General features: G+C 41.7%; 1 protein-coding gene across 1 annotated transcript in view; it reads right to left on the bottom strand.

Annotated features, from left to right (window-relative positions):
- hecw2a (HECT, C2 and WW domain containing E3 ubiquitin protein ligase 2a) overlaps positions 1–13,610 on the bottom strand; it is a gene marked incomplete at its 5' end in the record, with an annotated part of 28,962 nt that overhangs the window by 2,386 nt on the left and 12,966 nt on the right. Inside the window, 14 exons of the mRNA XM_027006844.2 lie at positions 81–195; positions 607–753; positions 962–1,091; positions 7,644–7,742; positions 7,921–8,073; positions 8,875–8,988; positions 9,395–9,515; positions 9,791–9,879; positions 10,572–10,655; positions 10,863–10,959; positions 11,291–11,393; positions 11,560–11,694; positions 12,394–12,579; positions 13,193–13,317. Of these exons, the coding sequence (XP_026862645.2) occupies positions 81–195; positions 607–753; positions 962–1,091; positions 7,644–7,742; positions 7,921–8,073; positions 8,875–8,988; positions 9,395–9,515; positions 9,791–9,879; positions 10,572–10,655; positions 10,863–10,959; positions 11,291–11,393; positions 11,560–11,694; positions 12,394–12,579; positions 13,193–13,317 (1,698 nt within the window). The remainder of the gene's footprint in view (positions 1–80; positions 196–606; positions 754–961; positions 1,092–7,643; positions 7,743–7,920; positions 8,074–8,874; positions 8,989–9,394; positions 9,516–9,790; positions 9,880–10,571; positions 10,656–10,862; positions 10,960–11,290; positions 11,394–11,559; positions 11,695–12,393; positions 12,580–13,192; positions 13,318–13,610) is intronic.

Here is a 13,610-nt window from a genome sequence, read left to right as displayed (position 1 = left end):
CATAATCTACCAAGCTAGTGTCATAAAGAGGCAAAAAGTGCACTTTTCTATTAATATTCTTGCATTAGAAGATTGACTACCTCCTCGATACTCAGTGTTGTTTCTCCAGTCTGCAAGGTCGATTTCTGCAGTTCCAGCAATGACAAGCTCCAATTCTCGAGCATCAAACACAGAGACCAGACGAACATCTACAACCTGAAGAAAAAACAAGTGAGTCAGAGGAGAATGCACTGCAATAGAATCATCTTACCAAGTAAGAAATCTCTAAAGGAGGAATCTGAATACAATGTTTCACTTTATGAGAAAAAAACACTCTGCACATAACTTCTAACTTTGCAAATTATTATTCACTACTTTCTTATGCCTGTCTCAAATAAATCATCCATTATACATTCTACAAATCAAATGCTTAAAGGGAAAAATGATCTGCCAGTATAGTAATATAATACCACATGATAAAGCTGTTTAAACATTATAAACAATATCTCAGATATATTAATCAGAAACATCATAAACACGAGAAACTTTATATTGTCAGCATTCAAGATGTGTTCTCTTGCTGTGGTTTCTTGTACTGTTTACACAGAGGTGTGTAGTCCGCTGTACCTCGTAGAATCCTCGGACCAGACTCTCGGTCTGCTGTGCCACCCCTCTCTCAATCCGCCACTTCACCATACGCTCTATGTACTCCTTCTTGTTTTTCTCAGACACAGGGACACTGGCTCCACCAGGCTTCAATTCCCGCTCTGTAATCTAGAGTGGCAAAAAGAAGCGCACCTCCCACTTACATGTCATATCCAGCTGCGATGCAGAAACTCTGAACAATCTAGGTTCATAAGACAATATTTTTGCATTTCAAGTTACTGTGTTAAACTGTGAAAGACTTGGTTTAGGCCAGCTAAGGTCATTATTAGCTAATGCAATTAAATGAATATGTAACACCTGTGAGCAATTTTCTGACCTGACCAAACACCTCCTCGTTGACAGTAAAGGTGAGATCCAGCATGTCCTCAATGTCATGGTCCTTCATCCACTGAAGACTCTGGTGAAACTCTTCATCCAAGAACTCCAAGTCACTCAGATCACACGGGCTGCAGAAAGGTCAAGTACACTCCCCAAACACTGTGGTTTTCTCTGCGTTTCACTGGCCATGTTAAATATTCTCGTTCAAGGTGCTATATGAAGTTATGTTGTATTATATGTTTGTATAAATAATAAAACATATAAGAAATAAAACAGAACATATACAGGGCCTCTCGTATTGGGCTATCCCAGATCTCATTTAGTAGTACCTCTGAGTCTACAAACCAGCAAATGATGACTATACATCTAGTTAAATCTATGTTTACATGTCATATGAGTAATATGTCCAGGGCAAATACACTGAAATGCTTGAGGTAAGACTCAGGTAATTGTCATTTCCCTATAGGCCTAGAACACAATGTATTCAAAGGAAAGAAGGATGCCGTACATTATACAGAACACAAAAGACATACCGCTAAATAAGAAGAGAAGAAATAGAAATATGCAGAACAGGGGATAGCGTTACTACGGCAGTGCAAGCGAGAAGACAACAACCCAGACACAGTAGTGCATTTTCAATAATACAATATGAATAATTCATACATGTGAAATTTGTAATGTAATTGTATCTATAGCAATATTTTTAAAAAATCCACAAAGGTGACATTGCAGTTTGAACGTAAGGCAACAAGAAAAGAGAATCATTGACAGTAATGTACAATACATACGGTGTACATACTGTGTGAGGTGCAAATGGCGTAGTGACAGTGGAGATTGGGGAACCACCTACAGCTGGTTCAGTAGTGTTGGCCTGTTCTGCTTTTGTACAGACTGTGTGCTGAGTGTCTGCGGCCTAATCTCATTCTGTGGTTCTTTATCAAACATGGTTACTGGTAGATGTGTTGTAAGGCTGCCAGTTTGTTGGCTATTATGAGCCTAGCTGCTGCCACTAGTCTCTGTAGCACCTTACGGTCACAGGTCACAGCCAGTCAGGATACTCTCTAGGGTACCATAGTTATGTAGCCAATCATGATGCCCTCTATGGTAGCATGCACTTATACAGCCTGTCAGGATGAAAAGAGAGTACTCTGGTACTATACAGTTATGTAGCCAATCAGATGCTCTCTATGGTAGCACAGACTTATACAGCCTGTCGGAATTGAAAGAGAGTACTCTGGTACTATATACTTTTACAGCCTCTCAGGATGAAAAGAGAATACTCTGTTACTATAGAGATATGCAGCCTGTTAGGATGTTCTCTATGGTACCATAGAGTTATGCAGCCTATCAGGATGCTCCCTCTCATACCATACAGTTATGCGGCCCACGAGGACGGTCTCTATAGGACGATACAATTATTTAGCCAGTCAGGATGCTCTCTATGGTACCATACAGGAGTAAAGCCAGTCAAGATGCTCTTTATAATACCATACATTTACAGCCTGACTTTTGAAGTGCAACAGAGTGGTAGTCATTCAGGCACATGATAGCAGATTTCTTGGGGACTGAAACAATGGTGGTTCTCTTAAAGCATGGTGGAATCACAGTCATAGGGAGAGATTAAAGATGTCACAGAAACCACTAATAACTGGTTGCCAAATACTCTAAGGACATGACCAGAGAGTCCACCAGCTCTGGGAACCTTGCATGGGTTGAACATTTTGAAGGAACTGATCAAATCAGGCACAGAAATGGTTAGTGTACAGTTGTCTTAGTCCCCCAGAAACTTCATTATGCTCTTCATGTAATGTGCTGGGAAAATGTGAGCAAAACGTTTTTTTATATTCACCTTATTAAAGTCTCCAGTCACAATAGAAGCAGCCCCAGTGTGGTAGCTTTCTAGTCCACTGATTTTGTATAAAATAGGATCACAGCATTTAAAGATCACTGTGGGAAAGCTCCTTCCTGAGCAGGAGTTCTGGTTCATTGGATTTGGCTAGGGAGCAAGATCAGTACCTTGGAAAGTTCCTCTCCTCAGAAAGTCTATGTGGCTATAAGTGGGGGTGTGAACAGACCCAGCAGAGCTGTTTCTGATAATCTACCCCACTCTGGGATTGAGATCACTCCCCCACAGAAGTGAGTAGCTGGCAGTAGTGAGTAGCCTCGCTTATGATGAAGTGCAAGACCAAGAGGATCCTACGATAAAGGCAATGAGGATATTAAGGCAGTGAAGTAAAGAGGAGCTTGAGGAACAAGGTAGACTGAAAGACTCGATAAAAGCAGATATTGACAGCTTCACAGCACATTACAAATACCGCAGCCCCCTGACATAGTGCAGCAACAGATCAATACATGCAGTGCTACACTGGAAAGGGGGACACTCCCATTTTGGCATGAACTACTGTCACTTCAGTGTAGTCACTAAGACAGTTTCTCCTGCCTCGGATCAATGACATCACCAGTTCCAAGATGATTCAGCTACCTTAACTGGTGCAACAGCAACTGGCAGATGATACCTGTGTAGTGAAGATTCCTCTGATTAAACTTTTATCTGTTCAGAGTGGGCTTTCTCTAAACCCCCGGCCCATGGACAGGAACCAGGACCCCTCTGGAGCCACAATTCCTAGCACCGCCATAAAATGGCCCGGCTGTTGGCTTATCACGCTGGCTGACCTGCTGATCTTCAACCCCCTGCTTCCAAATCTTTGTAGGTGTCATAATCCTGTAACAGTCAGTTAACACCTGAGGAACCATGACCCTACATTTCATGACTTAAAACTTACCACCACAACCAATCTTTCTCATCCCACAAAGGAAGAAGCCACCACCCACCCCCCCCTTAAGAAATTAAGACTTGAATTTTTCTTTAGAAACTAAGCCAATAGCATCTCACGAAGCATTTAAAACAGACTCAAGTTTCATGTTACTTGATTTGCCATCCAGCAACACTACAGAAAACATACCATCTCAGAGCCATCCTGAAAAAATACAGAAAACAGATCATGTCAGTGCCATCCAGAAAAAATACAGAAAACAGATCATCTCAATGCCATCCAGCAACGCTACAGAAAACACACCATCTCAGTACCATCCAGCAACGCTACAGAAAACAGACCATCTCAGAGCCATCCAGAAAAAGTACAAAAAACAGACCACGTCAGTGCCATCCAGAAAAAATACAGAAAAAAGATCATCTCAGTGCCATCCAGCAACACTGCAGAAAACAGACCATCTCAGAGCCATCCAGAAAAAATACAGAAAAGAGATTATGTCAGTGCCATCCAGAAAAAATACAGAAAACAGATAATCTCAGTGCCATCCAGCAATGCTACAGAAAACACACCATCTCAGAGCCATCCAGAAAAAATACAGAAAACAGATCATGTCAGTGCCATCCAGAAAAAATACAGAAAACAGATCATCTCAGTGCCATCCAGCAACGCTACAGAAAACACACCATCTCAGTACCATCCAGCAACGCTACAGAAAACAGACCATCTCAGAGCCATCCAGAAAAAGTACAAAAAACAGACCACATCAGTGCCATCCAGAAAAAATACAGAAAACAGATCATCTCAGTGCCATCCAGCAACACTGCAGAAAACAGACCATCTCAGAGCCATCCAGAAAAAATACAGAAAAGAGATTATGTCAGTGCCATCCAGAAAAAATACAGAAAACAGATAATCTCAGTGCCATCCAGCAATGCTACAGAAAACACACCATCTCAGAGCCATCCAGAAAAAATACAGAAAACAGATCATGTCAGTGCCATCCAGAAAAAATACAGAAAACAGATAATCTCAGTGCCATCCAGCAACGCTACAGAAAACACACCATCTCAGTACCATCCAGCAACGCTACAGAAAACAGACCATCTCAGAGCCATCCAGAAAAAGTACAAAAAACAGACCACGTCAGTGCCATCCAGAAAAAATACAGAAAACAGATCATCTCAGTGCCATCCAGCAACACTGCAGAAAACAGACCATCTCAGAGCCATCCAGAAAAAATACAGAAAAGAGATTGTCAGTGCCATCCAGAAAAAATACAGAAAACAGATAATCTCAGTGCCATCCAGCAATGCTACAGAAAACACACCATCTCAGTACCATCCAGCAACGCTACAGAAAACAGACCATCTCAGAGCCATCCAGAAAAAATACAGAAAACAGATCATGTCAGTGCCATCCAGAAAAAATACAGAAAACAGACCATGTCAGTGCCATCCAGCAACGCTACAGAAAACACACCATCTCAGAGCCATCCAGAAAAAATACAGAAAACAGACCATGTCAGTGCCATCCAGAAAAAATACAGAAAACAGACCATGTCAGTGCCATCCAGCAATGCTACAGAAAACACACCATGTCAGTGCCATCCAGAAGAAATACAGAAAACAGACCATGTCAGTGCCATCCAGACAGCTTGACATGGTTGAACCCAACAATTCTTAAGAACAGGCATTACCTTTTAGTGTTAATGTGGGTATCAACACAGCAATTCTTTATCAGCCGTACTTTTCTCTTGCATCTTCTTTTCATTCTTTTCCCTTTCCTTTTTCTTTGTGTTTAGTTAGCAATGTTCTACCACAAAGCTCATTTGTGTTCATTTTGGTTTGGTTACATTGTCTATGACATTTTCTAATTTTTCGTAGACAAAATCACATTGTTGAACTCATTACTTGAGACTGGATTACTAAGCATAAAAAAAATTATTAAAATTAATTCATTTTCCATGTTAATCAGGGTGGTGCCCCAATTAATCTTATCAGTTATGACTGACAATGAATTATGAAGTGTTAATATCGCTAATCCTGACTGATGAGAAGATAGCACTGTGGTAAGGGCAGTGGCAGTTCAAGGTTTGGCATGGCTCCTCCTCTCTGAAGTGGATGATTGTGTAGGTGTCAACTGATTTGGCACATGTTTACTACATAACATACCTGGATGACCTGCTGGTGCATATAAACAACTTCAGCAGAGGCTTGTTTGTACAAATTGTTCACTGTACTTGCTGGCAGCAGAATCTGATGAAACCAGCATTCTTACAGTGACTGGTCTTGTTCCTGGGGAATGTAGTTAATTATAGCAATACAGTGAAGGCCGAGACCAGGATCAGTGTGGTGCACTATTGTCCCACTCCTCAGACCACATGTGAGATGCAGGGTTTCCTGGAAATGGCTTCATGTTACTGCCATTTTGTGGAATGTTTCAGCAACATTGCCGCTCTTGTTCAAAAACTGTCTACTAAGGGGCCAATTTCCAGTGGCACCCAGAGTTTGAAAGGTCTTCAAACAACAAAAATTGCTGGGTAGGATGTCTACATGCTGGAGATGAAGCCCTGTCAGAGCAGCCCTGTGCTAAAGAGAACTGTACAATAGGATGTGAAGAAATCAGCCCCCCAGTGTGATGGGGCTGGTCCCAACAGGGGCAGCAGCTAGATGTTGTGTCCTGTGTGCTGAGCTTAAGGTCCACTGCTCCCAGTGGGGCAGACTGGTGGTGTGTGAATAAATCTTTTATCAGTGCAGGAATGGAAATTAGCCAAAGTGATGTAAAAGACAAAATGCTGCTTGGTATTTGTGGGCCTGGGTACACATTAGCCTAGCCATTGTGCCAGGTGACGTCAGTGTACAATGTTCATTGCTGTGGTGTCTGAAGACTGCTTCTACCATAAAAAGACCTAACACCGTTCTACCTGCAAAGTGACAGCAGTGAATGCTTTAACCACACATTGACCCAGAACCAAAGAGACTGGGATCACCATTTGTTCACAGTGTCACAGTCTTTAGCTCCATGGTTCAGGAGACCATGAGGTTCACCCCTGCCATGCTACATTTGGGTAGAGGGTTTAGGCTCTAGACCTTGCAAAGCTCAGCAGTACTTGACATTAGGATAACAACATGGACCACATACCAATGAGAGCTGGGCCATCTCCCTGGGATGGCACATAGTCTTGCCTGCCAGGATCAGACTGGAGTACAAGATTGGCACTTTCCTCTAAGATTGATGGTATTTGGATGTTGCAGTCTAGGTCTGGAACAGGCTGAACTGAACCAGGATTGGTATCTGGTTTGTAGTGGTTTCTGGCTTGCAACTCAATGACTGTTTGTCTTGAGAAGGAGAAAATTACTCTATAAATGTTATTCTTGGAATGAGGTAATGCTATAACTATTTAAGTAAAAGACACTGCTGGATTATTCTGAGAGTACGTCAGGGGTTATGTTTAGGAAAGATACTGAAACATCTGGATAAAGTTCCAATAGCAGTGATCAGATAAGGAAGACTGGGGAGGCTCATGATTCCATTTCCTGACTTTTATTAACAAATACATACATAGCCGGTGTTGCAACATTCTGCTGCAAAACAAATCTGGAATCAGATTCTCACACTAATCCAGACACCCAAACAAGGTGCTGGTGCCAAACCCCCAAGATGGCGCTCTCCTTTCCTTTATCCTGCCCCCCAGAAACTGAACCCCATGGTTGCAGAGCTTGTACACATGGTACACATGGCATGCAGATGCCACCACATTTCCCATACAAAATCAAGGGTGAAAAAGTATGTGTGAAAATCATGCAAGCCAATGCAATAGTTTTGTCTCAATTTCTCCAGAATTTTTTCATTTCTGCTAATGTTAGATGTGAGGGAGAACAGTTGTATCACAGAGCAAAGACTCACATGCGTAGCAGGCCTTTGTAGAATGGCCGAGTGAAAAAGGCATCCAGAAGGTACTGGTGAATCAGAGCAAGGCCCAGGATCCGTCCACTGAACCGGAACCTAAGAAGAATAGCAAATAGTATATCTTGGACAAACCTGTTGACACACCAGTAACCATCCATTGATAATTATCATGTGGAATTTTCTTTAATGTAGTTTTAATCTTAAGTACCCCATGCTGTTTTTTACAGTAAAACTGTCTTTGATTAATCACTGTCATGTTTTTTTGCTGACTCACCATTCATGGTGGTTGTCGACAAACGCTGACATTGGGCTGATCTGCACAGTGTAAGTATCATTGGCTGAGTATTCAAAGAGTCCATAATATGGGTTAAATAGCTCCTGGGACACCAGAAAGAAGAACTCCCTTGATGGGCCACTGTAGTCCAACCTAAGTGGCAAGCAAAGACCAAATAAACTAGGAAAACTGGAGATCTAGTCTCAAGAGTGGTAGATCATGAGACCTGGAGATAGACACCCATAATGTACAAGAACATGAGACATACAGAGCTTCTTAATCTGTCTACAGTCAAGAGGTGCTAATCTGATTTATTAGTTAGTTATTAAAAAGAGTGTTTACAGGAAAAGGAGGTTTAAACAATTTTTTTTTAAAAAGAGAAGTATTCTCTTGAAATGTAATGGTGCCAAGCTCTAACTGGTATAGGTATTGAATATAAATTTGCATATATTGAATAATGTATGGTTTGGATATAATGGTGGAGATTTCAAAGGCTCGTATGTAAACAAAGGTTGGGCAATTACATAATCCTGAAAAGTGTATAAAAAACTGGGTTCTTTGTGATTGTGAGACATTCTCTAGAGGATGCCTCAATACTACTTATTGCCATTGACCTGCAATAAAGAATGGAATCAGCTATTCTCTTCAAATAATTCTCAAGTCTGCATTTTTATTCTTGAAATACATTTTTATACCAGAATAGAGAAATTTATTAAGAAAATTAGTCAGTGAAATTAGAAGACATATGACACAATAGGCTTCCAAATAAGTGTAGAGCAGGAGAGGAACATATCCCTGTTAGATGAATCCATCCCTATTAGAAAACCTACCACCCCAACTTCTATGAAATCTGTTAAAAAACTACAAATCAGAAATGAAATGTGTGCCAATAAACAGGGAAACACCTGAACCTAAAATATAAGCCTCAGAAATGGAAAGGTGTGATTGACCCACCCCTCTTCTCCCACAAAGCTGACATAGAGTTTGCTCCTCTGCAGGTCCTTTCGGGAGTAGCACATGATCTGGTTGAAGGCATCCTCTAGCAGGTGATCTCTGCGAATGATCAATCTGGAACCAGAACATCAGTGACAACAATCACTGATAATTATGGATTATTTCAAGTATTACTGGTTAGAAAGCATTAAGGCATTGATTAGTTATTAAGTCATTAGTAATGTAATATAATATACAATATAATTAAATGCTTGAGCATTTTATGACTAAAGCTTTTTCAATCTATGACATCACTTAGCAAATTAAGTTAGGGTGAAAAATGAATACAGCTCAAATTACATCACTAACAACTGAATCAAATCAAAAGGAGTTGTGAAGAAATTTTTGTGAGAATTCAATCATCTTAAATAGTATTTGTGAAGTCATACTTGGTTAACTCATACCTTATGTTAAGAGTAAAAATCAAAACCAAGATATTTCTCCAAAGCCCCAGAAGAAGGTTAGATAAAGGTGAACTTACTTCACTTTTCCTGGACCCTGTCCATAACCCTTCGTCTCCAACTTCCGGTAGAAGTTTCTTAGTTTGGCCTCAAAGTCACGTTTATATGGGGCCGGAGCACGAGCATTTGCTCTAGGAGTACCTGTGTGTGTGTGTGTGTGTGTGTGTGTGTGTGTGTGTGTGTGTGTGTGTGTTTAATAAGAGCATTAAATAAGTCATCTTTATCAAAATAAAACCCCACATATTCCTTTTGACATTTAAATGCATAAAACATGACTTTAATAGCAGTCTTTAGTTATTATTAAGTGACATGTGAGACTCACTTTTGTGGTGCTATAGCAAGCTTAAATGATAAACAGTGATATTAGAGGGAAACATGAAGTTAAGGCCCATGAAAGGAGACATATGCCTGCTCACCAGGGGAGCTCTGCGGGGAGGCATGAGAGTACCCCGAGTGCGATAAGGCATGGGGAGGCACATATGACATCACTTCCTCTTCAAACAGACTGCAAGACATGAGGGGGAAATGTAACCAGTGCTTAGAGTCAGACAAACCTTGCATTCCCAATGTGGCATAAAGCTCTCCCTTCAGCTGAGATGATCCAACTCAATTCAGAAATCTATACAGATAGCCCAGTTCTGGCCCACCCTTACTACTTTCTTCTGGCCCACATACTGCCAAGGAATGACAGCAATGCCGTTGTCCGAATCCTGGTGCTGTGAATGTGGCTGTCTACTCCTGGGCCAGTTTTGGACCCAAATAGAAATGGCATACAAACATTTGGCATGATAGGTAGCATATGGGCCAAAAGCCATGACAAATCATAAATTGGACTGTTACAGTCGGGCCAGTTTTGGCCCACAATACACTAGCCATTGCCATAACTGACCCCTAAGTTCCATAATACTCTAAATCCTTCATAATATATATACACAGACTATTCAGTGCATTGTGCTTCAGTCCTACATTGGTGATCACACACACACACACACACACACGCACACACACACACACACACACACAAAGTGTACATTGGCCTGAACACATGCAAAGGCTGCACCCATGCAAATACACACACACACACACACACACACACACACACACACACACACACACACACACACACACACACACACACACACACACACACACACACACACATACATACATGCAAACACACACACACAAACAACTGACCTGAGCAGCATGACCAGGTCTGCATCACTAGAGAGCCGAGCTAATCCGGACGCCCCTTCATTGCGAATAAATTGTACTTTCTCCCTAGAAATTCAAGTAACATTAACCTTATGGGTCAAATTGTTGAATCTCCTTTGCAAAGTATAGTAAAGAAATAACAACAAATTCAAAACAATACCAACGCACTGCTTTTATGCTCACAGGACCTTGACTTGGAGAAAAGTTATACAAGGCTTTTGATTTGATTACGTTTTAGAGCAGTGATACAGTGCGGCTGACAGGGAGACGTACTTGAGGGAATGGTTTCTCACGAGCTCTGGTTGCCTCTCCTGTAGAATCTCTAAGATGTTTGGCTGTCGCAGGAATGCTACAATCTTCTCATTATAAGCTGTAACAAAGACAGAAGCTGAACATGGGGATGTTTGTGAATGTCAGAAGAACCTACAGACCTGCACTACTGAGTGAACTGACAGGAAAACTGTTGTCTGTTGGACAGAGAGTAGTAACATGTCTTGTCTATGTCTTTCGATCTCTCCTTTCAGCTATAGCCCTTCTGCCAACAGGTATCAGTGGAAATTTATCCAGGGTCATGGCACCAACTCAGTTGAGAAGGAATTCAAACTCTTACATATTGAATACTTAATAGATGGCACTACCCAATGCACTAGTAGATGATTAATTATTGGTATGCCTGTGTAGGATTGGAAGTACCAGCTCACCCATAGGTACCAGGTCTTGGTACTGGCCACGACTGGAACCACTGAAAGTGCTTGAGGGTCTTGGCTGTGTCTGGGGACTCGGAGAGTGGGAGTCTTCTGCTACCTGAAACAAGGCAGCACTGTCGCTGTGAGTGTGAACCCACTCCTACCTCTTCTGTACTGTGGCTGTGAGTTCAAACCCACTACTACCTCTCCTGCACTGTGGCTGTGAGTTCAAACCCACTACTACCTCTCCTGCACTGTGGCTGTGAGTTCAAACACACTCCTACCTCTCCTGCACTGTGGCTTCTCTGGCGGTTCAGGTGCAGGCGGTGTGCCAGGTGGCCACTGGAGCGGGAGCTCTGTAGGGGTAGGCGTGGGTCTATGAACGTGGTGGCGCGGCAGTTATGATCCACAAAGAATGGCTATGAGCAAGAACACACAGAAAAACTGCTTTCACTTAAAGGGTAAACCCCAGAGGAGTTTAGAACATGAAGGTTTTAGGAGAGGTTTCATTAGTACATTTTCTGCAACTGCAAACCTTCCTAGTGGGCCTTACAATGGAAATTAACAGGGAAAATATGTAAAATGAGGTATGAGCAGTCCACATCTTTAACTGGGCTAATCCAAGTCTTATAGATCTAGTTCCTATAATCAGTCCAGTCGGGGCTCAAAATACTGGCAAGTAGAAACAGAAAGGGTTGATGCATTATCGACAGCAGAAAAGCAAGCTATGTACATCAAAGATGAAAAAACCCCACACTTAAGGAGATAAGATTTCATGACAATCAAGGAAACAAAAGAGTTATATGTTCAGGAAGTTATGAGAATACTAAAGACAGAACAAAAAAAACAGCACAGCTTCATAAATGGCGTGGGTGCCATAGCAACTGCTGGGGGGACTCATAATGATTGATCTCCTTAGTCTAAACAAAGAAAACTAAGGTCTTAGAAATCCATCATGTTTTTACTACATTAATAAATACACTCTTCTTCTAAACCAGAAATTGCTAGATATCATTCTTTCCATACACACACAATCACACACACACCCAAACATGCACGCACATGCAACCCCCCCCCCCCCCACACACACACACATGCAAATACACACCCACACACACCTTGCCAGCATGATCATGCTTCATCTCCCAGCCACGTGGTAACTCGAGCTGTTTGTTGGCAAACAGGTTGAGGAAGGTGACAAGGTCTCGGTTGTGCTGGTAGCGCTCGAAGTGCTGCGCGTCCCGTCGGACCTTGCTAATCATGTGCTTCAGACACGTGTTAGTGGTAAACAGGCGGTAGGCACTCTGAAAGTCCAATGTCATTCAAAAGATCAGAAGTGTAGAATGATGTTTAATTATGTATGTTCTTTTAAAACAAATAAAACAACTAATTTAGTCATTGCCATCTTCATTTTATATTTATAGCATTTGGCAAGTCAATTTAGAGACATCACATCAAATCAAATTTATTTTTATAGCGCTTTTTACAACAGATATTGTCACAAAGCAGCTTTACAAATGTCCGAATCCAAGCCCCCATTGAGCAAGCCAAGGGTGACAGTGGCAAGGAAAAACTCCTTACAGCATAAGGAAGAAACCTTGAGAGGAACCAAGACTCAAAAGGGGGGCCATCCTCCTCTGGCTGAGGAGGACAGTCTGTCTGCTCCCTGAGAATCAAAACCATGACTTTGGTGTTGCTAACACCTTGCTCTACCTGCTATACCAGGTGAGCTACAGGAGAAAAAGGACATGGATGGCTGTTGTTATCTATTAAAATATCACAGATCACCTGATTGAACAAAATTACACTAGGAGAATGACTACAAAGGAACAAGGAATATAACATTAGTTCTTATGAAATAAACTTTGCCAACATCACATGTGCGTGTGTGTGTGTGTGTGTGTGTGTTTCACTCACAGTGTTAGAGTGCAGCACAGTGAAGAACTCAGGACTAGAGAGGAATTTGGCACCAGGAGACTGTAGCAGCAGGGCCAGACGTGAACGATTGCTAGTGTTGGCTACTGAGCCATCCCTACGGTAGTCTGTACACACACACACACACACACACACACATATATTTTGCTCAGGTGTAAGTCCACATTACTAGGTCCACGGTTCAGTGATGCAATTTGGTCAGTAGGACTGCTTGGCATTCTGCTAGAACCTTTTCTACCCTGACGAGAGAAATAACTGATAATACTTGACTTCCAAACAAAACATTCTCCCAACTGTTCAAAAATGTAAAACAGAAAAATAAAAATAATGATAACAGACTGGAGTAATGACATTTGTGAACGTCCTTAGGAGCCCTATAGGATGTGTGACTTGTTATCTC

The sequence above is a fragment of the Electrophorus electricus genome, chromosome 9, assembly GCF_041902795.1.
Source record: "Electrophorus electricus isolate QZ-2024a chromosome 9, ASM4190279v1, whole genome shotgun sequence".
In the NCBI taxonomy this organism is placed as follows: Eukaryota; Metazoa; Chordata; class Actinopteri; order Gymnotiformes; family Gymnotidae; genus Electrophorus; species Electrophorus electricus.
This window is presented reverse-complemented; position numbering and strand designations above follow the sequence as displayed.